Genomic DNA, 25,215 nt, shown 5'->3' with positions numbered 1-25,215 from the left:
CACATTAAATATCCCATTCAACATGTAAGCATTGCATAGATTCACCTATTTGTTTTCACTCAGAAGAGTGCGTTGACTGCATTTTTCGTAGTATATAACAATTTGTCTTGATAAACAAATCATCAGTGTCACTGCCCAGTTGTTGGTACTCAACTTCAAAAACTTTATTTGTAATTTTCAGTGCTAAATATCACCGCCCTTGAAGGCAGTTTAGAGGGCTGATATTTCTTTTGAGACTATCAGACTTGATGGCTGATGATTATTAAGGAAATATGTCGCAGGACTCAAAGGATGACTAAACGTTAAACAGGTAACACTAATAGTAACTCTGTAATTTTGAGTATGCAACAGTAATGTTAAATATTCTCAGTTATTAAGTTACTGATAGTTAAAAAAGTAAACCTACCAAAAGATAACAAATAGGTATATAGGCTATTAAAACAACTAATTAACATTAACTAGTGACAACAAAATTATTCTACAATATATAACCCTCAAGGTAATAAACAGAACTAAAATTAACAATAATAGTAATGCAACTCTTGCTAACTACAAATATATAACCTAAATTTTGATGAAAAAAGAGAAGAAAAAAAAAAAACAGAAGACTTGATGATAGGGATGCCAAAACTGTTAATCCTTTAAATACAGTCTTTTTGTTTACAGTGGCTTTTTGTCAATGTGATTGGTTTACTTTTTTGATGAGAATAAAGTACAGGCCTATTTCTGTTCAGTTTGTGAACAAAATCTCTTGCAGCTGGAGTTGCATGCTAACTCTTTTTGAATAGTTTATGAAGCGTATATTTTGTCATTTAAAGTGTTGAAATTAATTCAATAGGCTACGTGATGGTTACATTGAGTTTATTCTGTCTCACTATTTCAGGGACTCACAGGCACTGGACAGCAAAGCAGCAGATCTGCTGAGAAGTGGACAGGTAAGCTCTGCCACATCTCAGGGTTTTTTTCGTATTCCCCATTTTATCTGTGCATTTGTTTTTACTAACACAGAGAGACATATTCAGGTAGAGTTTTAAAACATATAAAAACAATTCTTCCCAGCGATGTTTCTTTGCATAGCAGCATAGTGATTATGGTATAACGGCAATCAAAACATTTGCTTTTATATGCTCTGATACCCTTCATTTAAATCAAAGAAGTCTTGCTGTCTAGCCTTTTAACGGTAAATATTAAGATGGTGTACTTTATAACTGCTCCTCTAAAAACAAGAGCTGGTGTTTTTTAAAAGCATGCCTACGTTATGGAAGCAAACTAGTCACGTGACATAGAAAAATACAATACTGGCTTACCTTTGCTTCTCAAAATATTTATCATTTCTTCCTATGACAAAAGTATCTATAAAGAGACTCTTTCGCATGGCAGGTTTTTAATTTTTTTTGTGCTTTAGAATGGCAGAGACATTAATGGTATTACCATGCAACGGCACGTATCAAGGCATAAATTTCTATATTTCTCTGTTAAATATGTTTCAGAATAGAAGTGTATCTTGGGTAACCTTCTTCTATAGACTTCAGATTATAGATGAGATTTCTGATGAAAGACAAATGTCATTGCTGGAAACATTTAAAAAAAAGTTCAACTCAGATGACAACCTTATTGACTCAGAAGTGTCAACCTAATCACAATACAAAAAGTACAAATTCTCCTCCTCTGTCATGATTGTTAAACTAGGTTAGAGCCAATACGCAAAACTGATAGTGTTGCACACCAAATACACAATCCCAGACACATTTATTACTCTTGCGTCTTTTCCCATGATTGTGGTGTGGCTGATTTAACGTTTCCAGTTTTTGGTGTAGTCAACAGTTACTTACAAACCACAAACTGTGTTGTATAGCGAGATATAAAGGGCTTAATTTTCTTCAGGGTTGCCTCAAGACCTGTGTAAATTGGTTTGATTTATGCGCTACAACCACTCTACAGGCCAAAGTGATATAACTTGCCTTAGAGATTTGCCTGCATATTACAGTCACATCAGCGTGAGCATACCACTGTAGTAAAAAGCTTCTGTCTACCCACCTTGCATATAGTTATACAAATGCGGTTCAGTCAGTATATGTTATATCTATACAGGCAAGAAAAACACGTTCCACTGCTATAAATACAGTTCCATACTAGTACAACTGTGATTATAGATTATTATACATTAAAGATTTTACTATATAGGTATTTCAGGAAATGCTCATCTGCCTTACTGAAATGATTAATTACACAAAACTGTGATCAGGTCATACCTGATATAAGAGACATCCAGGGCAAAGCACATAAAATTAATTTCTCACTTGTGCATCAGATTTTTATGTGAGGCTAACTACTGTGAATGCCTTTAGGATGGACTCCAAAAAATACAGATTTATAGCAGAGCAGCACTGTCTCAAAGTCTACTTTGCAGCCATTATTTTTGTAGATTGAAAAAAACCCTGCAGAATATGTCAGTAAAATAATGCTTTGTGAAATATGCTCATACAAGGGTAAGTTAGTAAGTCAGTGCAAGCAACTTTTTATGCAAAAATATTTTGTATTGATTTTTAGAAAATTGGTGTGAAAAATTACCTATGACTGCATGTGCTGTTCTGGGCTGTGAAGTGTATTTCACACCAGTTTCTGAAGAAGTCTTAGAGTTAATCAGATATGTCTTTAAACAAAAAAACCCCACCTTCTTAGTTTGTGAGAAAGTAACAGGAAGAGTGTGATTGTTCTAATTAACAGTCATCTTTAGCTCTTCCATGAAATGCTGTGATGTATTCCACACATCTACCAGTCAGGTCAGCCATAATTCTGAGGTCCTGAAAACTTACATGCATCTTCAGAAAACACAGGACTTCACTTGTGCTAGAGATAATTTCAAGACACTAGTCACCAACCAAACATTTTCTTTGGATGAATTCACATACCAAGTAGTTTTGTTTGTAATAGAAAGAAAAACTAGTATAAAATATCAAAACAACGAGTAAGAAACATGGAAGAGAGAACCAGAGCTGAAATAGCAAAATGCCTGTTAAAAGATTACTAAGATTTTTTTTTTCCAGGTTGACCTTGTCTATAGAACAGTTTGATCTGTAAAAAAAAGTAGTGCATTATAATTTTCAGCACTTAAACCAGCAGAATATATTATTTTACAGAACTGTGCTAAAATATTCTTAATGGTACCTCTGCAGCATCAAGCAAAATATTCTTTTCATGGGATTCTTTTTAAAATGGAACTATCTACTTTTAAAAAATTCTGTGCTTTCAAGAGACAGTACATAATATATGCACTCCTGGATGAAAACCCCTATTACCCTAAATAGGTAGGCTATTGCATTACAAATGCAAACAATGCACATTCCAAAAAGTATTTGTTATTAATAGAACCAACGAGCCAGTTTGGAAATGGATTTCTGGAGGTGGGTTGTGCAACATTTGACAGTCCGTGTTGTTGGAATGGTGGCTGGATAGTGTAGTGGATGGCACAGTGGCAGAATCTGCAGCTTCATATCTCATGCAGTCACAGCTTCCCTTGATGGAAGTTTAGTCAGAGAGGCGGGAGCAATTTTCAAGTCCAGATAGAAACAGAGTAGGAAGAAAGCGTCAAGGGGCTGAGAGCATTGTCACCTGCTCGAGCAGAACCCGCCAAGCTGCACCATCAGGGACAAGCTCCTGGAAAAGTAACAGGTGAGGAAAAATTGCACTACTGAACTATTTTGTCTAGCAGACTTGTTGCATGTATTCAAAAGCCATTCTAACTGAAAAAATCAGACATCCCTAGAGTAGCGACCTTTATCAGAAAATGAAGTGGCACCATGTAACTATTTCTTTACTGTACAGCTTATGTTACAGTGTTTAAACAAGATCTTAAATATTCATATGAATAAATGAAGAACCTTAGGAAGAACAGGATACCTGACCTCACCTCAAAGGATATTGACAATATTTTTCTAGCTCAATGAGGTCCTCAACCTCCTTTCAGAGTAACGGAGCTATAGCCATAAAGCTAGGGGATGCTCTTATTGCACATGCCCCATTCAGTCTATAACCCAGAATCTATAACGATTAGAATCGGGATAATGAACATGTATCAGTGCATCAGTTAGAAGGCTTAACGTGTTACTGTGATAATACGGATTTATGGCATTCCTTGTGAAATATCATCCAGGAGTATTATCTGAAGGTTAAAATCAAGAACAAGGAAGCAATGTATTGTTGCAAATAAACACCAATTTGGTCTACAGTAGTGATGTATTTCCCTCATGTTTAACACTAGGAGTGTTGTTTTACGTACTGTTTTTCTAAGAAGTCCAAAATTTTGCAGTAGTCAAATAATACAGGTACAAAATTATAAACAATGGCAAAGGAGAGTCATAGAATAAGCTAAACATAAGAAACAAAAAGCCTTTCTTAACATCTGAAAGAATATGATCCATTGAATGGAGGTCCTAGAAAGTTTTCCCTTTTGCATTGTATTAACTTGAAGAAGCAAGTCAAGATTGTATAAAGGTTAAATAAGGACATCACTGGATATCAGTGTTGTCCATACAAGTGCCTTAGAGATACCTCATCCTCTGTAAAGTTTGTGGGTATATTTCCTTTCTTTTGTGGAAAAACACTATCAAAAATGAAAAGATAACTGAGAAACTCTACCTGAATTTCCTAAGCAGCTGCATGTTTTGACAGAAAAAATGTTTTCCTGGAATATTGTGAAACAAATACCAAATCTAAAGAAAGTTACAATCTCCCTACAGAATCTATTTACTAACAACTTTCTAGCAAAGATATTAAGGAAAATAGGTGATTTTTTTTTCATAAGTATTACCTGAACTCTTTTATAATGCTGTAGAACTTCATTGGTGAATGGCTCAAGAAGGTGAAGTAGTTTGGGAAAAAATTTCATATAGTCATAATCACTTCTCCCTATGTCAGAACATATGTATTTTTAGGGTTCAGGAAGGCAGAGTTCATTTGTAGATACATTTTATCAAATTAGGAATAAAAAAAAGAAAGAATTTGACTAAGACATTACAAAGGTTTTTTAAAAGAAGCAATAATTTTGGTTTACAAAAATTGAAAAGTCTGGCTGTAATTAAAGACCTGTTTGGAAGAATGAAGATCATATTTGTTACTATTTCAAGTCATCCTCTGTTGTCAACAGATCAACCAAAGTACAAAAAGAACCCTAATTAATAGAGTAAAATCACAGGAAAAACTGAAAAATATTTGAATGCTAAACAGAAAAATAAGTCTAATGTCTTCTGAAGTTTTTCTGTCCTCCATTAAAAACTTAGATGTGCTCTGTGACCTCCATCCATTATTAGAACCCAAGAGTTATCAAAACCAGTATGTCATGTTCTCCATTTTACTGTGTTGGTCTATGCAGACAGGAAAGGTGTACAGGTAACTTTCTCAGACCAGTTACAGCTTCAGAGATGATCACCATCTTCCAATTTGTTGTTAGCTAATGCCATTTTTCTAGTCGTTATTATTGCTTATTGGGACCTGGCTGAAACCTTTGAAATCATTAAGCCTTTCCTTTTTCTTCAGGTGGTTTTGCTTCTGATCCTGCAGGTTAAATACCGCATTCATTGGAAACATTAAGGAAAGCTATTCCCACTGAAAGATTTGCTGGTATATGTAGTAATTAGGTAAATTATGTGCTTTGTTCATGAATATGCTGATATCTTTTAGTGAGGACATGCTGGTGTACAGTATTTATGTTCTGAAACAGTGGCATCTAAAGTGAACTGCGGCTCCCAATATGAGTATAGGAAAGATTTTCTGTCTTTTCATGATCTCTGGTTGACTAAGAAATTTATATTATGACTCAGCAGAACATTTCAAAATTGTTGAAATGCATCACTATAATAGTGCATATCTGGGACAACATTTTTATTCACAAACAGAAGCAATCTCTGTCAAGCATGAGAAATGCAGATTTCTAAATTTCTACTAAAAACATGTCACTGTTTTAAAGGTTTGTTTTCCTTATATAAATCCTATTAAAGGGCTGTGTTTAGTACTTATTGAAAGACATAAATGCATCCTGTCCTGAAATAATTGAATTAACTTTGAAATCTAGGATGATTTACCAGAGAATAACAAAATTTATTGAGAAAGCAATTTCAGGCTTTCATATTTCAAACCCGTAAATTAGAAGGAAGGTTTACTGGAGGAATATCAGACCTATGCTGTAATGGTATAGGTCATCATTCACATATTAAAAGGAAAAAATGAAAGAAAATACTGTGTAGTTGCTTCTTTAAATCCAGTGTATGCCCAAAGAATTTTTCAGAGTGCTGTATAGAAATGATCAGAACTTATCAGAACTTTCTGATATCTTTTAGCAGCATTTGTGTGTACAAGTAGGATAGTGTAAATGCTTGACTGCCCTGGTAAGAGTCGAATCAATTCTAAAAATAATGTTTCTTGTTTCTTCAGGTTACTGCTGTATCCTATTGATTTAATTGAGGTATAGTTTCTTGTACAATGTTATTATAAAGTGTGAGAGCACCTGCTTATACCATGTCTAGCACCGTTCTTGCCATGCTGGATGCATTAGCTGATGATGGATGGCTTGCTTACAGGAAAACAGTGAATACCTTTGTTATATGCCTTTGCATTACAGGACCTTCACGCTGTGACCACTAACGAGTCGGAGGTGCAAACTGCTGAGCTGCTTATTTTTGGCTTCTGAGCATTCTGGGTGCTTTGGTTTTTTCTTTACTTCTGCACAGTAAACAGAAAAAAATAGGAGGATATTTTGTATCATAATTTACTACAGTCACTTATGACTCCATAGTCATTGTTCAGCTAACAACTCATTATATTTCTTCTTGAACAATCCTGTACAACTACTGGCAAAATTCAGTGGAAAGGTCTTATGCATGCAGAATCTTTATTTTTATTTTTATTTTTCCATTTTTTTCCTCTTCTTCCCAGAAGAACATAATTGTTCATATACCTACTCTGACTGAAAGTCAAGGGCACTCTCATTCAAATGAAATGTTGCTATTCTCTGATAATATAGGACTTCAGCTTTGTATCCTTAGAGTATTTACAATTAGTAGGGTTCTTTTTCTTATTCTGCATGGTATTTGAGTATTATATACCTTTTTAATATCTCTATTAGTATCCATGATGTAAAGATACAAACAGCTGGCAGGAATGCTCTATTAGGTTGGATTCCAGTTAAGCAAAATAGGTTTTTGATGGAGAATTCAATCCTGCAGATCTTAGTCAGGTTTCATTCACTAAAAATCCCTGCTGACATCAAGGAATGAAAAGGGAATATGAAATTCAGAATTTGATTTGCAGTCATTTCTATAATTTAATTAAGTTCAAACAGAACACATATCTGTTAAGGACTAGAATGTGTCATTCCAGCTGATGTCCTGCTTAGTGGGCAGGATGAAATAACCTTGACCCAGAAAGAGTACTTCAGTTACAAGACCAACATCACAATTCTACATTTTATATCATCAAAACTAATTTTCCCATGTGCAAGAAAAACCCTTAGTTGAAGGTACTTGCTTGGAACTGTCAGTCACCCCAAATCTCAACTTGGCAACCAAGTTCATCCATTCATGGTAGTCACCGCTTTGTTTTCATAGAGTGAGAACTAACAGCTTTCTGAAGGAGGCACAATTCTTTACATAGTTTTTAATGACAGCATTACTGAACTTGGTTGCAGATCTAAAGCAAAAATGGGCTGCCCACTAGACTGTGAAGGGCTGTGGGATATGTGCCTCAGGGAATCTAGCGCTCATTCACAAGAAAGGAAGACAGCTATCTGTTTTTGTAACACCAACAATACTGCATAGCTCTTATAAAGCTTGACTAGCACCTACAGAACTTTAAAAAAATTGCTGCATAGAATTCAAAATGCTTACTGAAGGAAGCAGGCATTTTAATCTCTGCCTTGTAATGGAGAATTAGAAAAACATTGAAGCTGGATGATTTGGCTCAGGTCACTCAGCAGGTCAAAGAGATGTAATAAAGTGCAATTGGCAAAGCAGCAGGCAGGGGTAAGAATTTGCATCAGGAAATGAAATACAGGATGTATTTGGTGCTGTGATTTGTTTGGAGAACTGAACTCTTATCCATGGTACAGATATACTAGAATCCCTTGAAGCCTGCTGGGCTGTACTAGGCAACTGGATGGAGCAGCTAGCAGAATGTGTGCATGTAGTGAGTATATGTACATATGATAAATTTACATTGAAGAAGCCTGCTATTATCTTTTTCCATTTGCATTATAGCTGTATTTTTCTATATATGCATCACCTATTACTATGGTAAGTTTCTCATGCTGTATGTCTGATGAACAATAACTTTGTCTCTAAATACTGATAAGGGCTTGAGACTTAATACCTGATGCTTTCCCTGTAGCACTGAGTACAATAGGACTGGACCCTAAAAGCCTACATATTGTTAAACTTTACAGTGCTGACAGTTCTAGAAATAACAGAAGTTTTATTTCAGACCATGTTAGGAATAAATTTAGACTCTGGATTAGGTGTGGATTTTTCTGCTTTGGAGTCTGTATAGACTAATGGCAATAAGATACCTGGCTTTGTAATACATAGTCAACCAAAAGTAACCCTAAGAATATGTTTAAGGATCTACAAAATAGGTTTAGTTTTTTAATATAAAATCATTTTTATGCCAGGTTCTTCATCCAGACTTATTTGGATGACTTGTTCTCATTCACAGCTCTCATAGATAAGATACAGAACTCCAAAATAAGCTGTACAACTTTAATCTGTCATGCCTCCAATTGTCTCATTTGTTTTGTAAATGTACTGTTGGCAGGGCTCATAATACTATCTACCATTAAGATCACCAGTACTTTCTATAAATCAGCTGCACCCACTTGAAATTAAATTGTCCATGATGGTATCTGCTCAATCCAAGGATTTTGGCCAAAATGCCAGACAGTTCAGAAAAATACAAGGTTTTGGTCATTTACAAAATAACAAAAGTTTTCTTTCACAGCAAATGTCTATGAAAATATATTGCAGACTGTGTGTCACAGTACGCTCTAGTGCTGGTTTCTTATACATGAGAGTGTAAGAACTGCCTTCCTTTGTCAGACCATGCATCTACCCTGTCCAGTGCCTTTTCTTCTATCAGATCCAGAATGGATGCTTGGGGCGCATGGTGGAGAGGTCAGGAGAAATATATAGAACAAGTAGAAGCTCTGTTGGCATTAGCAAATTAAACACCACTAGAATGATCCTATGTTGCCTTCCCAGTGCCCATATTTTTTAACTCCACTGTCTTGCCTAATGTACAAGTACGCAGCTGTGGTAATGTGTAAGGGTTGTGTGCCCAAATAGCTCTTATCCGTAGAACCAGTGGCTGACACTCCCAGATGCTGGGGTCTGTGCAGTGGTTTGGGTTATCAGGAAAGAGGAGGGAGTTTCATGACTGAAGAGCTGAGTTTGACTAAAAAAAGAGGAATCGATTATATTCTCTCCAGCAGAGTTTTGTGTGAGGGTAGGCAAATTGCTCAAAGTCCACTAATGCTGTATTTCTTGTTGCCTTGAGGCCTTACAGAAAAACCTGAGGTCTGATTTTCATCAGAATTGCAAGTGGCATCATCAGGAGTTGTGCCTGACTATACAAGGTGCTGTTTAAGGTTAGGGATTTTAAAAAACTAGGCTTGGGTTTCCCAGGTTATGTAACAGTGATAAATGGTTTATTTTAATTCAGAAATACATTAATAAAAATTAGTCAAACTCAAGAGGTATTCACATATTATAGCCACAAGTGGCACAGAAAGCCAACTGCAAAATTTGTAATTTTGTCAAGAAAAATTAAGAATTTTAATAGAGTTAAGCAAATTGAATAACAAGGATAAAAGAAATATCAAACAGCTGTTCTTTCAGTGCCTTTTCTTATTCATGAAATCAAGAGGGGGGGAAAAACCCTCAACCATTTTAAAGTCTATATCAAATGTATACATGAAGGGAGCTGAACCAGGGTTTCACTGACCCATAATTCAGATTTATCTAACTTCAGAGTTCTTGGTTTACCTTAACTGTTTCTTTTGCAAGCCTGACATTTATACCTACCTAATACTTTCCATCACAGAAAAATGTTTCTGAGTTTGTGGAAGGGTTTAAAGTTTACAAATTGAATGTTCTTGTAATTTGTAACAGGAACTTGCTTTTGGTAGGGAGAATTCTCCTGAGGGTCCCAGAAATTATTTCTTTGATGCTTTCATGAAAATCTGTTTGATTTGGAGACTATCATAAGGCATCCAAAAAATTACCTTTTGCCGTTTCAGTAAACTTGCTAAAAGCTATAAAAAAATGTCTATACTCCCCTGCCCCACTGATCAAAATTCTTTTATGTGAAGTTACCTTAGTGTGGCATTTGGGTAAAAATTGAGCATATTTGTCACATAGCCTCAAATATCTAGTTTTTGGCCACTTACATGTACCTAGGGTACCTATACATCCAGTGGAGCAGTCTTTGCTTACAGATAGTAATTCAAAGCGCCTGAGCCAGGCATGCTAGAACACTTTCTGGATGTGACTTCTCCCCTTTAGATGGTTGAAGAGACTAGCTAACTAATGCCTTAAAAACAACCCTCCCTCTTTAGCCTAAATCTTCAAATTGTCTCTCAATCCATTGATTTTAATAAGAACTGATTTTAATTAGTCTCTCAAAGACCTGATTATGTTAATATTATCAATAAATGCAACACAACTCCAACCAACCTGTTCTCACAGGTTCCCATTCTCATCCATACTAGCATTCAGAAGTAGTTTGCTAGGATAAATATAATTACTTTGCTGTATTATCTGCATAAAGAGTGTTGGTGTTCAAAAAATTCACTGCCACAAACCTCCTTTTTTATTACACTGATAAAAGCATGTCATACTACTGTACATGAACCATAAGCCTTCATCTCAAGTAGATGATTGCAGGTGGAGAAAAGGTATTGAAGGCAACACTTCATAAATTTGTAGCATTATAAAAAGAAAGAAGTTAATGAGAAAGCTGAGCTGAAATGATATTACTGACGTTCCATACAGTAACTTTACAAATAATGTTCAAAAAGTTTTAAAAGAAATCAAAATCAGAAATGCCAGTATTTAGTTTGTTCCATTTCCTCATTTTTGCACATCCATTATTTTAGAGATTGTAAGCAGATGATCATTTACTCTTCTATTCTACTTGTGTTTCTTGCAGGGCATAGGGGTATGTCAGAAGTGGGCAGAAAATTGTTATTTTATGTAACTGCTTTATCTCGTAACTTGCAGAATTTGGAAGGTAGTTGTCTCCCAAGCATTTTCTGTCATCCAGACTAACACTGTGTCACAGAGATGCTGTGTGGATCTACATAAGTAATTTAATCTAAAATATTAATGTCACAACTGATTTTGCGTTCTTCATTGAATGTGTCTGCCCAACTTTTTCTTGATTTTCAGATTTTTGGAGACTTAGGGGGAAGTACTGTACCTTTTGAACGGTGTTCAGAGAAATGAGCGCGTTCAGCATCATTTGCAATACATCAGTGGGATCTGAAGAACTGAGCCTCAGGTTGGGACTCTTCACAGCCCTGAGTTCTGGACCTGCCATTACAAACCTCAACAGGATATGGTGGCACTCAGACTTACAGTGATCTTCCAGTCTATCAGGTGAGCTGTGGTATTTGTCTGTATGGGTTTAGTTTATGTCAAATGTGAGATAATTCATCTTACCTCAGTCTGGAAAAAATAGGATTATTTTAAACCAGTTCACCTTATGTTTGCCATTGGAAGAGAGCTCATACACAGTTACCTATGATGCATGTTAGTTTGAGACAGGATAGTCTGAAAATGTATGTAAATTCTTATGTTCTCTTTCTGTGGTAAATAATATTTAATCATCTTTCTCACAGAAGTAACATAAAAATAATCAAACTATATTTGTGCAGTGGGTTGAACATAGAAATAGGTTTTAAAAATGCCAAATATTTGGAGAAATCATCTCCTTTGGATTAGCTAACTCATTGAGGTGGTCCTGGTAAAATCAAATTTTGCAGATTCTGGGGGTTTTTTTGCTCTTTCTTTGCTTGTTCATCTAGAAGAACTTTGGTATCCTCATGACCTGTTGTGAACATACACTTATTAAAATGTCTAAGGCTCAGTTACTGTAGCATTGTCACTACAAACTATGAAAACCTGTAAGAAAGTAAATAAAAGTATACCAGAGGACATCTGGGTGGAAAACAGTAAACAAAAACCAGTCATACCACTAAGGTTTAAGACAGATACAAATACTTAATTCAATCTCATATCCAGAATAAATTAGGTCTTGCAGAGAGAAGGGTAGCAAAAGGTCCTGTGATTAAAGGCTACGTCCTCTTGTATATACTGAAGAACATCATCTAATTATATTGGAAAGTAGAAATCTAACATTTCCTGAATCTTCCAAACTAAATACTTATATGGAAGTTGTATTTTTCTGTAATAAGCTTATTTATAGCCATATGTCACATAAAAATACAGTTACTGCGTTTAGTTATTAGGGTTTGTTCCTTCAGCAAACAGCATGTGAAACAAAAGGCCATTTTAAGTCTTTGTTGATGGTAGCTAGCAAAAGCAGTACCAATAGCTAATGTGGAGATACTCTCCTGGCAGACTCCATACAGTGGCAGCAGAAATACCCACCTCAATCCTGTACACACCATCACTTCCCACACTTCTGGTGCAACCACAGTCCTTCCCTTGATTCTTCTGACCGTACACCAGAAAACGCACTGGAACCTTAGTCTCCTGCACTGCAGAACAGCATGGTCCTCTTACAGGATTCCATTCCTTGTCATCATGTGTTCTGAATGTGATGACACTTTTCTGCCTGTGCTATTTTTGGATTTGTTCTCTGCAAATGGTGATAAAACTTTGAACTATGTCTTGCTTTAGATGTAGATTTTTCTCTACAGAGAAAGAGCTAAGAGGATGTGGCCAAAAGCTATTCAAACCTAACATGTTTCTAGACTAGAGAAGAAAAAAAATATGTATTTTTCAACATTCCTCCCACTAGCTAGAGCTGGAAATAAACCCTAGGTCACAGTACTCACACTCCAGTTTGAACTGGGATGCGAGATAAAGAAATGAGTGAAAATTTGCAGGTTTCTTAAGGCTTTACTTAGATTACAGCTAAGTGTGTTTACATTGTAGATAATAATCTAAGGCTCTTAGAAGTGTTTTTCACATTATATCAATGTGGAATAAGAAGATTGATGCCTCTATTGGCATTTGTGCTTTGCACATAGCAGATGGAAGGAGAAGGGGGAAGCTGTTTGCTCTGCTTCACAAAGAATGCTATTCATCAAAACCAAAATACCTGTACTTATACCCCAGTCTCAACCATTGGACTACATTTCCTAAAGTGGCTTAAAAGTGAGGCATGGAAGTAGGTGATCATTTTCATTCTTTGCCTAAAGAAAATGTTGTAGTGTTCTTGGAAACTCAGCGTAGCGATTCCTTTTGGCTTGATAACTTCAGAGTTTAATAAGTGAAAAAAGTGATTCAGGAGTGTGGAGGACTCTACTTATATTTCTAGAAAGTGAACAGAAATCTGCGGAGGAAGAAAGGGAATTCCGTTTTTTCCATGTCTAAGCAAGCCAGTACTTCATAGTAAAATACCAAGTTTCACCTGCTTTCATGACTTCCTTTACTGTTTCTGACTTCCCTGTTTTTCAGTTATATATATATGTATGTGCATATATACTCAATTCAGGTCCGAAGGGCAATTTAGCCCCTTTCAGGTACGTGTCAAAAACAAGTGGGATGAAATGGCCTCTGCTGTTTAGAAAATGAGACTAGATGCCTAGTGTAGACTACGTAGCTGTCTTTTAGATAATTGAGGTTGGGTGAAAGTAATCCCGACCTTAATAATTAGACTTTTAAGGAAAAGAATTTTAAATTTCAGTTATGGGAGATACATTAAAAGCTACAGGTTATGTTTATCATATCGTAATATTAAGTTGTGTAGAGCTGGGGGAACACAAGGCTTGACACATGCTTGTCTTTGGAGTTTGAGGTAAGCCTGGTCTGTGCCTGATGCTCTTCAACGGAGCAAGAGGTTGAGAAGTGGGCATAGAGAAGCACGGCCTGATGCAGAAGAGCTTTTGCTGTGATAGAACAAGCTGTTCAGGCCTTCTCTTTGAGCTCCCCACGTGCAGCATTCACCGCATGGAAACTGCCCTGTGGAGTTTCCCAGAAGTCGATTTTCTGTACTTCTATAACCTTTGCTAATTCTTTCCTCTCATGGCTTTGTTGTTGGACTGCGTGTTTATTAAAGGAATGTGATTTGCTTAGCAGGTACTTGTGTTAATAACCCTCAATATTTTCAAAACATAGAAACTTCCATCAGTATTGGAGCACTGGAGACATACTTTTGTCTTCAGAAGTGCTGAAAACCTGCAGCTTTCACAAGCCTCAGCTTCAGGTTCTCGAAGATCAGGAGTCATCATTGGTACACAAGATCTACATATTCTCACCCAAAACACCTTTTTTGAACCTCTTGTCTTGCATCTTTATACAGATACTGTGGAAATTAATATATTACAGATTTTGAGACAGACAGCTGGTATTATTGAAAAGCAAAGAAATACTGAAGACGCATAGATTACACTAATATCTCACTAATAGCTTGAATTGCAGCTGAAGTGAGCCTACTTTATTTTTCTAAAAGCATCCCTGATGACTGGGATATGTTGCTGTACTCATGCACTGTAGTGGTGGTCTGTGAAAACAGGTAAGCAAATAAGAAGATAAATTGTAGATATATATGGATTTTTCTAAAGGTAGGTAGAATTAAGTGTTGGAGAATATTCAGCCTGAAGCTAATAGATAAAAGGCACTGTGGACCATACTGGTAATAAATACATTAAGCTGTTAGTTAATCATAGATCTTGCTGGTGAGTTCTGTAGCTACATCTCTAACTGCTCTGCAGCATGTAGATTCGGGTGACTACACACTCCTTATAACACTGGTACAGAGACAAATGGTTAGTTAGGGTCAAATCTAGCCTTTAGGCTGTGTCCTGAACTCTCTTTTCTCTGAAAATCAAATGTTATTTTTAGCTTTTATTGACCCAACCATCTGACCACTCAGCATTAGTTTCTGGTCAAACGCACTTCTCACCCTCTATGTCTATACCGACTGACCAAAGAAGTTGTGTTCTTCAGACATTAAATGGATTTTTATTACTGAGGTCCACAGTGCAGATCACTGGAAGTTATGTAATAATGTGGAAGGACATGTAATTGAAAGGCTGTCAGAAGATAAAAGTGTATCAAGCTTCCCAGAGCGTTCACATCGCAACTCACAAAGTCAGATGACATTGAAATAGCAACTCAGTGTTTAATGCATGCACCTCTGGTGGCTGTGCATCACAAAGTCTGTAGCATAAAATTTCATACCCGAGTTTTCCATTAAAGAAGTTAGCTGTTGCATTTCTGAATAACTTTCTTTCTAGCTCAACTTACCTGCTGAGGACACAGTACTTTGTCCTTGAGTAGGCAGGATTGCTTTCATCTTACTCTTCCCACTGGAGCAGAGAGGATGTAAAGTGTAAGTACATATGGAGCAATGCACACGTGAGTAATTGCAACACAGGCATATATTATTATTGGATTTTTTTAAAATGTCAAGCAATAATGCATGAGAAATAAAAGTAAGTCTGTAACCATCCTGAAATTCTCCTAAATGTGCAGTAACGCCATAAAAGATGCCTGTATTTACTACAAATAATAAAACTGTAGCATCATGCTAATCAAATTCAAATCAGTTCAACTGCATAATTTGCAGTGAAGAGGTGCTTATGAAACACAAAATGAACTCCAGAATGGAAGGTTCATTGCTTCCTAATCAAAAGCAGTCAGCTCTAAACACCAGCCAGTCAGGTGACAAGTTTGTCATTTCTCAGCTGTACTCTTGGAGGGAAGTTACCAAGAAGGCTTGACAGCCTTTAAACTTCACAGAGCATTTTTCGCCTATTTCTGAATGTCATGTTGATCTACAAAAACTCCTGGGAGGCTGGAAGGAGAGGCAGAATAACAGCAGTTCTATTAAAATATATTTGCAGCAATGAATGTCAAGCAGAGTTTATGGTGTGAAAAAAACGTATAGTTTCTGAAAAGAAATTTTCACCACCCCTCAAGTCTGGTTCTTTCTTGTCTAATTGTGTCCAGCTACTCTGGGGGACTGAGGAGTGCCAATGATTAATTGCCTAGGTGTCAGAGAAGTACAGGTTGGTAATGCATCATTAAAAGCCAGAGATCAGGGTGTCTGAATTCAAATGGGAATCTCCGAGTGAATATATTACTACTATATACAATTAAAAGCTCAAACCAGAAATCATTTACTTTCATAATTTAGAACAATGGCAGCTCTCCAGTGAAAACATATTTACAGTAGTTTTACACAGCTCTCTACAGGCTTAGTACAAAAGGTAGGGACAAAAATTAGTATGCACCAAGGTGGTAGCAGAGAAACCCATCTTTGAGCCATTCTTTCCTTTTAATCAGCATGAGCTCTGCAAAATAGGGGAAAGAATTATGAGTAGGTGGACAGCATCTAGGTTGCCAAGGGCAAATCACTCCTAGGGGAATAACTGCAATTTGAGCAACGGAGTCTGACCTTTATGTGACCTGGGATGAACAGGTCTTCTCTGTTTTAGCCCAGCATGAGCAGCAGTTGCGGGGCAGCCAGCCTGAAGTCACTCAACTACCCCTGTGTGAAGGGCTGTGTTCCCCTCCTTTGGCAATTACACCATTGTCCTGTAAGAGTTCTCTGATGTTGACTAATTTCTTCAATTTCACATCCTCAAGTGTGGGACTTTATATGTGTTTTAGTAAATTTTGGTATTGGTTGAAGTCCTGTTAAGCTTCTGAGGTCCTTAAATTGCTTCTTGGAGGGTTTTTTTTGTCTTGTAACTTAGGTTATAAAAGTAGCACTATAAACATTAATTGAACAGCCATTAAGCAGTATGGGTGTTTGTTTTGGGTTGATAGGGGATATAAAGCTTCATACCCTGTGGTGGAAAACAATTAGATCTGATGATGAACATGCTATTAAATATAGCATTACCAGACTTCTATCAGTTTAACTTTAGAAAATAGCAACCAGCTGTAGCCAAAGCATACGCAAGTGATAGAAAGTCATATTTTAATTGTCATGTCATAGCTTGTTATAAATATTGTCATTTCTAATGTTTTATGCTAATGACAGTGACTAATGGTAGTCATTACCTCCATTCATTCTCATAAAAAAATTCCTCAAGAGGGGATGATCATAACTAGTATGCTGTTAAAAATTAAACTCTATTTTTCTGAGATAGAGAACATTAAAAAAAACCAACATTTCAGTACCAAGAGGTTGCCTAGCTAATTTATTTTGTTTTGAGTGTGTTTGACAACTACAGCTGTTCTTAATTGTGCCATGAGTTGAACATATATTCATTTTAGGAATGTTTTTGGCATGCTAACGTGTATACGTGTCATGTCTTTGTATGGTCTCTGCAAAATGGGATAAAAGGTGAATCTCACAGTGGTACACCTGTGGCCAGAAAAAAAACCCTGATGCTGCCCCTGTAGAGCCTTACCATTAAGAACACTGAATTTCCTCATCCATTTCTTATTTCATTTATGAGTTCTGCTTACCTGACAGGTACAGAGTACTTCATTATGTGCACAAACAGAAATGCTTAAATGGATGGAGCAGCCATTTACGTCTGATAGGAGCTAAGTGGGACATTAAATTAATGCCAAACAAGTGAGTGTTCATTTTAGTTTCATTATAAATGGCCGCAGCACAGCAGTAAAGTGTTGACTCTCATGTGCTGACAAGTTCTATATTTCTTACAAACTTCCCTCCGAGCTCAATGTGGAAAGACAAATTCACACTCTGCACGATGAAATTAGCAGCAGATGCATTAATAATTGAATAAGGATCTCTGGAGACACACCATAGTTCAGCAGGAGAGTTGGTGACTGGCTGATTTTAACTAGAGGCTTCTGTCATATGTGTATATATACATATATGCATATACATAAGGCCCAAGTTAAGAGTCGCTGCCTGTATGCAGCCTTTGGTATCGAAGTCTTTTAGAAGACTTTGAAGGTGTATTTGGCATGTCCACAAGCATACTGCTAACCATTACTCTGGACAGCGTGTGGTCTTGCTCATCCCTCCTTTCTCTGTGACTGTTCTCAAATTACAACCAAATTCAACATAATCGGTCTGAATTTGCCTCCAGATGATGAGTTGAGTGACTGAAAGACTTTCACTGTATGCAAGACTCTTGCCATAGACCTCTACACCTGGAGCTCCTATAGAAATGAAACATTTTCCTGAAGTACAAAATGTAGCTTCTCTCAGAAAAGCATTAAGATGCTGAGCTGCCATCTTCATTTCCGTCCCTGTAAGCAAAGTAGATGTCCTTTGAACCACATGCATTCCAGATTCTCAGGTTTGGGAAAGCAAGGAAGGATGTGTCTTTTGGACAGTAGCAAGAGGATTGCCAGAAAAAAAAACCTGCTCTTTTTAAGGAGCCACTATGCCACCAAGGCAATGATGCAATTACCTTATACTTAAATTATGATTGCTCCTCACACCAAGTAATATTATGCTTGGAAGACATTGACAAAACAGTGTGACATCTCATAGACAGCAATACACTGGGGTAATTTCTCATGGGCTTAAAATCAGCACTTTATTGCAGTAGTGCCAAGAGAGTGATAGCAATTTTAATAATGTAAGAATTTGTCCCATTTAGAGGAAAAGTAGCAAATTTAGCACACTGTTACTAGAATAACTCCAGATAGTTGTCAGCTCTACTCACTGTCTGTGCAGACTTCAGTCACTAGTTTCAAGTTGCACAGGTTGAACTGACTTCTGTGTTTTGCTTTCCTCCACTTACAGTTTATTTTATAAATCTCAGGATCTGGGAAACAGAAAAATTGAACTTCAAAATATCTATGAGTGTATTTTCTGGAGTATCATCAACTAAAGGAAAGCTAATCTTAGGTTTCTGTAATATATTGCAATATTTTTAATAAGCTATAATATGATTTAATAAAGTGGTACTGTTTTTAAAAACAATACTCATCAATATAAATACCAATTTCTATTCCTTCTCTTTAGATATGCAACTCTTTTTATTCAGTAACAGTGGATACATTACTTATTCCATAAGAGCTTGGTATCAGTCCTGTCCTAATCAAAATATTGGATTTGAGATCTTTCTAGTATAAGAAACATTTAAACAGTTTCTGTTGTCAGTTGAAATAGGAGGTAAGTCCCAGAGATTCATATTTGTCTAACAAAATGATGTCTCAATCTATTAGACACCCTGCAATATCCTGCAAGTGTCTTAGCTGAGGAAAGAACAGTCCATTTTTTGCTTTGTGATGTTGGACCACACTAGAGATAAGGGAATATCAGATGAAAGAGTAAACATGCTAAAAGAATACCCTGGTTTCAGGATCATCTTCTTTTGAGGTTCTTGAAACAAAGATGTGGAAATTAAATTGGATTTACATATACATTTTTAGTGGACAGAGGTAACTTTTCAGAATAATATTTTTCATTTAATTCACACATGTATAATACATTTCATTGCTATTTTAAAAAAGTAATGTTATCATCATCTGAGTTTTTAAGGAAGAGACTTAAATAAGGTCACGTACTGGTGAATGAGAAGAATACACATGAATTGCATAGAGCAAAGAGGAATAAAGAAGCTGTATTAATGGGGACAGGGAGAGAGAGATCATGAGTCATTAAGTATGGCTTTATGCTTCACATCTCTCTACAGTGGGTTTAATCCTCTTAACTGCTTTCCATTCATTCTGTTATTCCCATGGAATAGAAGTCTAAGTCTGCTCCAGGTTTAGTCATGAATGTTTTGCAATCCAGTAACCTTTGTGTCTTTTGTTAACATATACGAGGCACGTCAGAGGTGCCACTGTTTATTCTTAAAATCTGATGTAATCGCCAATTTTTGCAACTCCGGGCAGTTATTCCTGTAGAAGCAGAGATATTTCTAAAGCCTTTTAGTGAAGGAATAAACCAATGGCTTTCATTCAGGTTTTGCAAGTCACCGGATGTTCAAAACACCAAAGCAAATTAAAAGAACCCCTTCTCTTTTGCTATCACAGTAATTTTGCACTTGAATATATGATGATTTGCTAATATAAAAGCTATTGAGGAAGATAGAGTGATTTTCTTCTAGCACTGCCTTGAAAAGTAGTAATAAATGTTGCGTTTCAAATTACAGCTTTCCTTGAAATGTGACTTCATTTAAAAAGAAAAGGCATCTTGAGCACCAGATTTTTCTCCCTTTGTGACTTCAAATCAGAGGTAATCCATTTAGAAGTAAAAAGATAATTTTCTAATTGCCAATCCAGTAACCTCAGCCTGAAGATTAAGTGGGTGCTTAAGTGGTTTATGCTTCATCACTAATATTGAAGCTTCTGCAAGCCAGAAATGCTTTTTCCCTTGTAAATTCACAACCTTGTAGTCTTCATACTTCTCCTCAGTTGCCCCTTCCTGTTATTATTATGCGTCTTCTGAAATGTTTTTCAGGTATTGTTTAGATGCATCATTGGAATAAGTTGGAAAGTCTCTTGGTACTGCATTCATATATTTGTACTTTTGTACAAATATCCCTGAAGAATAAATCATACCTTAGACTCAATATGTGAAATGGTAGGGAAAAAAAAAACCCACACCTTTTTTTCCATTTTTTTCTGACCTTGAACGCAGTTGTGGTGAAACAGGTAAATGCTGCACCCTCCATAAGACTCTGCTGACCACAAGCTCTAGGCACAGCCAACACAACTGAAGCAGAGCAAGGTGCTGCAGCAGCAAGTTATTACTGCTAGAAACTGGACAGAATATCAGTTTTTTCCTTGGAAACTCTTGGGGTGACGGTTTAAGTATGGATGGTGTCTCCATAGGGAGTCCCAATCTACTACAAAACACATATAATGTCACTGTGCATATACAAATTATCCTCTGAGGGCTGCAATAGCTCTGCTGAGCTGGCAGGACTAAAAATTCAACACAGTCCCAACAGAATGTATCTGATTTCTTTCTTGCCCACCCTGAGAAGAGCAAGGGAAAGTGTTTCCATATATTGCCTGTAAACCTTTGAACTTAACAAATCAGATGGGATGCCAGTTACACGGAGTGATCCAAGCATCCGCATAGAATGATACCCCTTTGTTCATCCCAGCAAGTAACGCCATAGTTCTACTTTTTCTTCTTCTGGTATTTGAGAAAGTAGGACCTATTTTTCAAGTGTCCCATATGAGAAGTAGTCTTTCCTGATCACAGAAGAAGGTGTGTAATTTTAACAGCTTTTCCCTTCTATTTTCCAATCTATTGAAAGGGACTTTCCTCTCTCGTGGTCTTCACCAGTTTCCTAACTTTTCTTAATCTAATTAGTGTTGTCACTTTTCTCACTTCACTTCTGTCTTTCTGATTACACATGGATAATGCATGAGATGTCTGCTGACTTTGGAATTAAAATGTCTATTTTGAACTTCACTGTGCAGAAATGTCTAAAATAGGACAGCAGCTTAACACATGAAGTTCTGAAGTCTTCAGTATTGCACAGTGGACCACCCATTAAAGAAGCAGACGTTTTCTTTAAAGGTCTCATTTAGAAGCTGACTTTCCCACTGCTGGAACAGTAAACCCTATCTTGTCTTTCAGGTACTCTTGTGAAAAGCCTGTCTCCCACACAGTACGAGTTCTTCCTCTGTGGCATCCTTTCTTCTCTGTTACCCTACCTTCGCCAATCACTGCTCCTCTGGAGTTGATGTGAGATTTGCATATAGATATATTAAAGCAGTTTTGGTGAAGGTAGGCTTTTGCAACTTAAAAATGGCAGTCTTTCTGTGGAATAGGATGAATATTATTATATTAATAAATAGTGGTTACAAGTCTAATCCAAGCTGGAGGTCCGTTCCATGTATTTTTGTCCTCTTGTAAAGTAATATTCAATACACATCTCCACAGATGTGAATCGGTGTGCTCTGAGTGTCTCCCCTAACATACTTCTACATTTGTCATCTTAAGAAATAATTTTTTTTTGAACATAGATGGTGCAATAAAGGACTTTCAAAATATAATTACAGGTTCAAAGACTTCAGTTAGGACAGCAATTCCTGCATACAAACAATTGAATTCTCTTAAGTCATTCCCTAGATAAATGCAGTAAGAAAGTGAACTATTCAAAGGGCAGGAATGTCAAGATGGAAGCGGAAGGTGGAAACACAAAGTGAACGAAGATGGAAGACTTTTTTCTCTCTCTTTTCCCCTTCTCTCTTTTCTCAAAAAAAAGCTGCGAATCTCAGATGTTGCCTAGCACAGCCAACAGAAACTTGGGCAAGGGACAAAGGATATCGTGTGGATCCTAACAATGCTTGGAGAGAAATGAACAGTAAAGGCTCTGGAAGTATCGGTTGTTGCAAAATCAGGTGACAATGCAGACTTAGAAGAATGAAACAACTCCTGAAAACTCCTATGCTCAGATCTGAGCAGAAACGCAGATGTTAACACAGTGTGACACATTTTGCACTCTCTGTAGCTTTAACATCATGCCTACATGAAATTACAGCCTTCTAAACTGAACCTAGCTTTCTGCTTGTTTGTTGCTTCTTAAACAATGGTCAAGTAAGGGCTGGTAAAAATGCATAATTTTTCAGAATATTAAAACAGGCAACATATTATTAATGTTTATGCAAACAATAAATCATTATAATTGTATATATAATGATATAATTGTATATCATTACAAGGGTTAAAGACTAAAACCATCAGCATGAACCACCCTTATGTTTCAGGAAATGGGGCATAGGTTAAATGCCGTGTATGTGGCAAGTGTGCTATAGTTTCGTGTTCCACTTCAGCGTAGTGGATTTAGCAAAATGAGCAATTACACTGATCAGCAGAGGACCTCTTCCAGATGTAGGGATGTACCCAGAAAGAGATGATCTGTTGGATAACCAGTGGCCAAACCTGAGCTAAGTGAAAACTCAGGGATATCAGACATTTGTAACAGTGGCCCAATAGCGATGGGTTCCCCTGGAGGAATAACTGGGCCAGCAGAGGAAGTTCCTCCCCAGTCTCATGAATTTAATAGGTCATTTTTGATTTAAATGATAAGGATTTACAGTCCATATTTTTTAAAAATAAAATCCACAACAATTTAGAGTTTTTCTCAATGTTAAACATACAGAGGAGAGTTCAACCTCTGAGGGTTCCTCTGAGAGTTTAAAGTGGGGTTTGGTGTGTTCATTCTTTTTTGGGCAGTAGGGAGATGTGCTTTCACCAGAATTATGGCTGTTCCCATCACCCATAAACACATATTTATGACTTCTATTAGAAAAGTTTCAGTTCAGTGCTTACTAATAATTTTGCATAGTGACTTCTTCAAGTTCATTTTACATTTTTTTAAAAATTGCTTTTTCTCTGAACTCTTCTGGTTTAGCTTGTTTCTAAATTAAATGAATAGTAAGATGTTCATCAATAGGGAGCACTGTCATTTTAGCCACTAGGTTTTTTTCAAGTATTTTAGATGCAGATTGAAGCACATTTTTTGGCTATAAAATAATCTCATTCTAGTTGCATTTGACATTCAACTATTTGCTGTTTCTTGGACATCTGTTGTACATTGACCAGCTGTTTCTATTCAGATGGATACAATGACTTCTATATATTTTCCATGAATCCAATGAATTTAAGATAGAGGCATATATATTAGTATCCAGATTTCTGAAGTACATCATTCTGCATATTGTCAAAATGCGCGATGGCATGCCAGCATATTTCTCAGTTGCCTACTTTGTTATCTCTGAAATTTCTTAACTGTCTTTTCAGATCTATCCCACTTATATTTTTATGTACTTCCTATTTTGACATTTCACTTTCAGCATTTTTATATTTTAATTAAACTAGATTCAGCATCAATCTTTATATGAATACCAACGTGGCACAGTATTAGTCTTCTAAACATGGCTTTCGGTTCACTCCTATTGCTTCTTATCAAAATCTCATCCAGCTTCTTATCCTACCACAACTGATCTTTGTCCTGAGAGATATTTAAGGTGTGACACATAGTACAGAGAGCAAGATTTTTTTGTAATGACTGGTTGTTTAATTGGTACCTGAGCAGAAAGTATTTTCACTAAAGTACTTGTCCTGGTTTCAGCTGGGACAGAGTTAATTTTCTTCTTAGTAGCTGGTGCAGTGCTGTGTTTTGGATTTGGTGAGAGAGCAATGCTGACAGCACACTGATGGTTTTGGTTGTTGCTGGGTGACATTTATACTAAGTCAAGGGCTTTCCAGTTTCTCAGGCCCTGCCAGCGAGAGGGCTGGAGGGGCACGGGAATGGGGAGGGGACACAGCCAGGACAGCTGATCCAAACGAGCCAAAGGGATATCCATACCACATGATATCATGCTGAGTATATAAGCTGGGGGAATAAGAAGGAAGGGGGAGGACATTCAGCATTACAGCACTTGTCTTCCTGAGTAACCGCTATGTGTGACAGAGCCCTGCTTTCCTGGGGCTGGCTGAGCACCTGCCTGCCCATGGGAATTAGCGAATGAATTCCTTATTTTGCTTTGCTTGCATGTGTGGCTTTTGCTTTCCCTATTAAACTGTCTTTACCTCAGCCCACGAGTTTTCTCACTTTTACTCTTCCGATTCTCCCCCGCATCCCACTGTGGGGCGAGTGAGCGAGCAGCTGTGTGGGGCTTCATTGCTGGCCAGGGTTAAACCATGACAGTCCTGTAAGCTTGCTCTATGAAATCAGAAAGAATTCTATCTCTGCACAGCGGCACACACAACAGGATACAAGTACTGGGAGTCTTTTGCAGCCTCTTGTATTGCATCGTATAATGACAACACTAGGAAAAGCATCCCGAATCACATAGAAAATTATTATCTATGTCTACTGTTCTCATGCTCCAGGTGTCTTTCTCAGCATTTCTAATCTCTGTGTAGCCCAGAAATATTTTCTGTAATATTGCAATCTTTTTAGCATTCTCATAAATATATTTGAGTAAAAACCACTTACTCTGTAAATATTTGTGAAGTGTAGACAAGCATTCAGCTCATCCTGTTATCTGTGGATTCAGCTGGCAGAATGAGCTAAGTGTAACAATACTGTGGCAAATATTTCACTTAAAGAATGTAACATATATG

At 36.8% G+C, this 25,215-nt stretch overlaps 1 protein-coding gene across 7 annotated transcripts in view; it reads left to right on the top strand.

Moving 5' to 3' along the window:
- The window catches only part of KHDRBS2 (KH RNA binding domain containing, signal transduction associated 2), a 392,474-nt gene that overhangs the window by 359,566 nt on the left and 7,693 nt on the right, over positions 1–25,215 (top strand). The window contains exons 10-13 of one of the 7 annotated variants that reach the window (XR_005105013.1): positions 884–935; positions 11,433–17,769; positions 20,276–20,358; positions 21,718–22,079. Coding sequence is in view for 1 of the 7 variants with exons in the window: in XM_037392767.1 (XP_037248664.1) it covers positions 884–935; positions 5,536–5,589 (106 nt within the window). In the remaining 6 variants the exon portion in view is untranslated. Of the gene's footprint in view, positions 1–883; positions 936–5,535; positions 5,632–11,432; positions 20,359–21,717; positions 22,080–25,215 lie in introns of those variants that run through there. The other 6 variants (XR_005105012.1, XR_005105011.1, XR_005105014.1 and 3 more) reach the window with 6 other exon arrangements.

Source organism: Falco rusticolus, chromosome 6 (assembly GCF_015220075.1).
Source record: "Falco rusticolus isolate bFalRus1 chromosome 6, bFalRus1.pri, whole genome shotgun sequence".
In the NCBI taxonomy this organism is placed as follows: Eukaryota; Metazoa; Chordata; class Aves; order Falconiformes; family Falconidae; genus Falco; species Falco rusticolus.
Note: the sequence above shows the minus strand (reverse complement) of the source record. Positions and strands in the feature narration are given on the sequence as shown.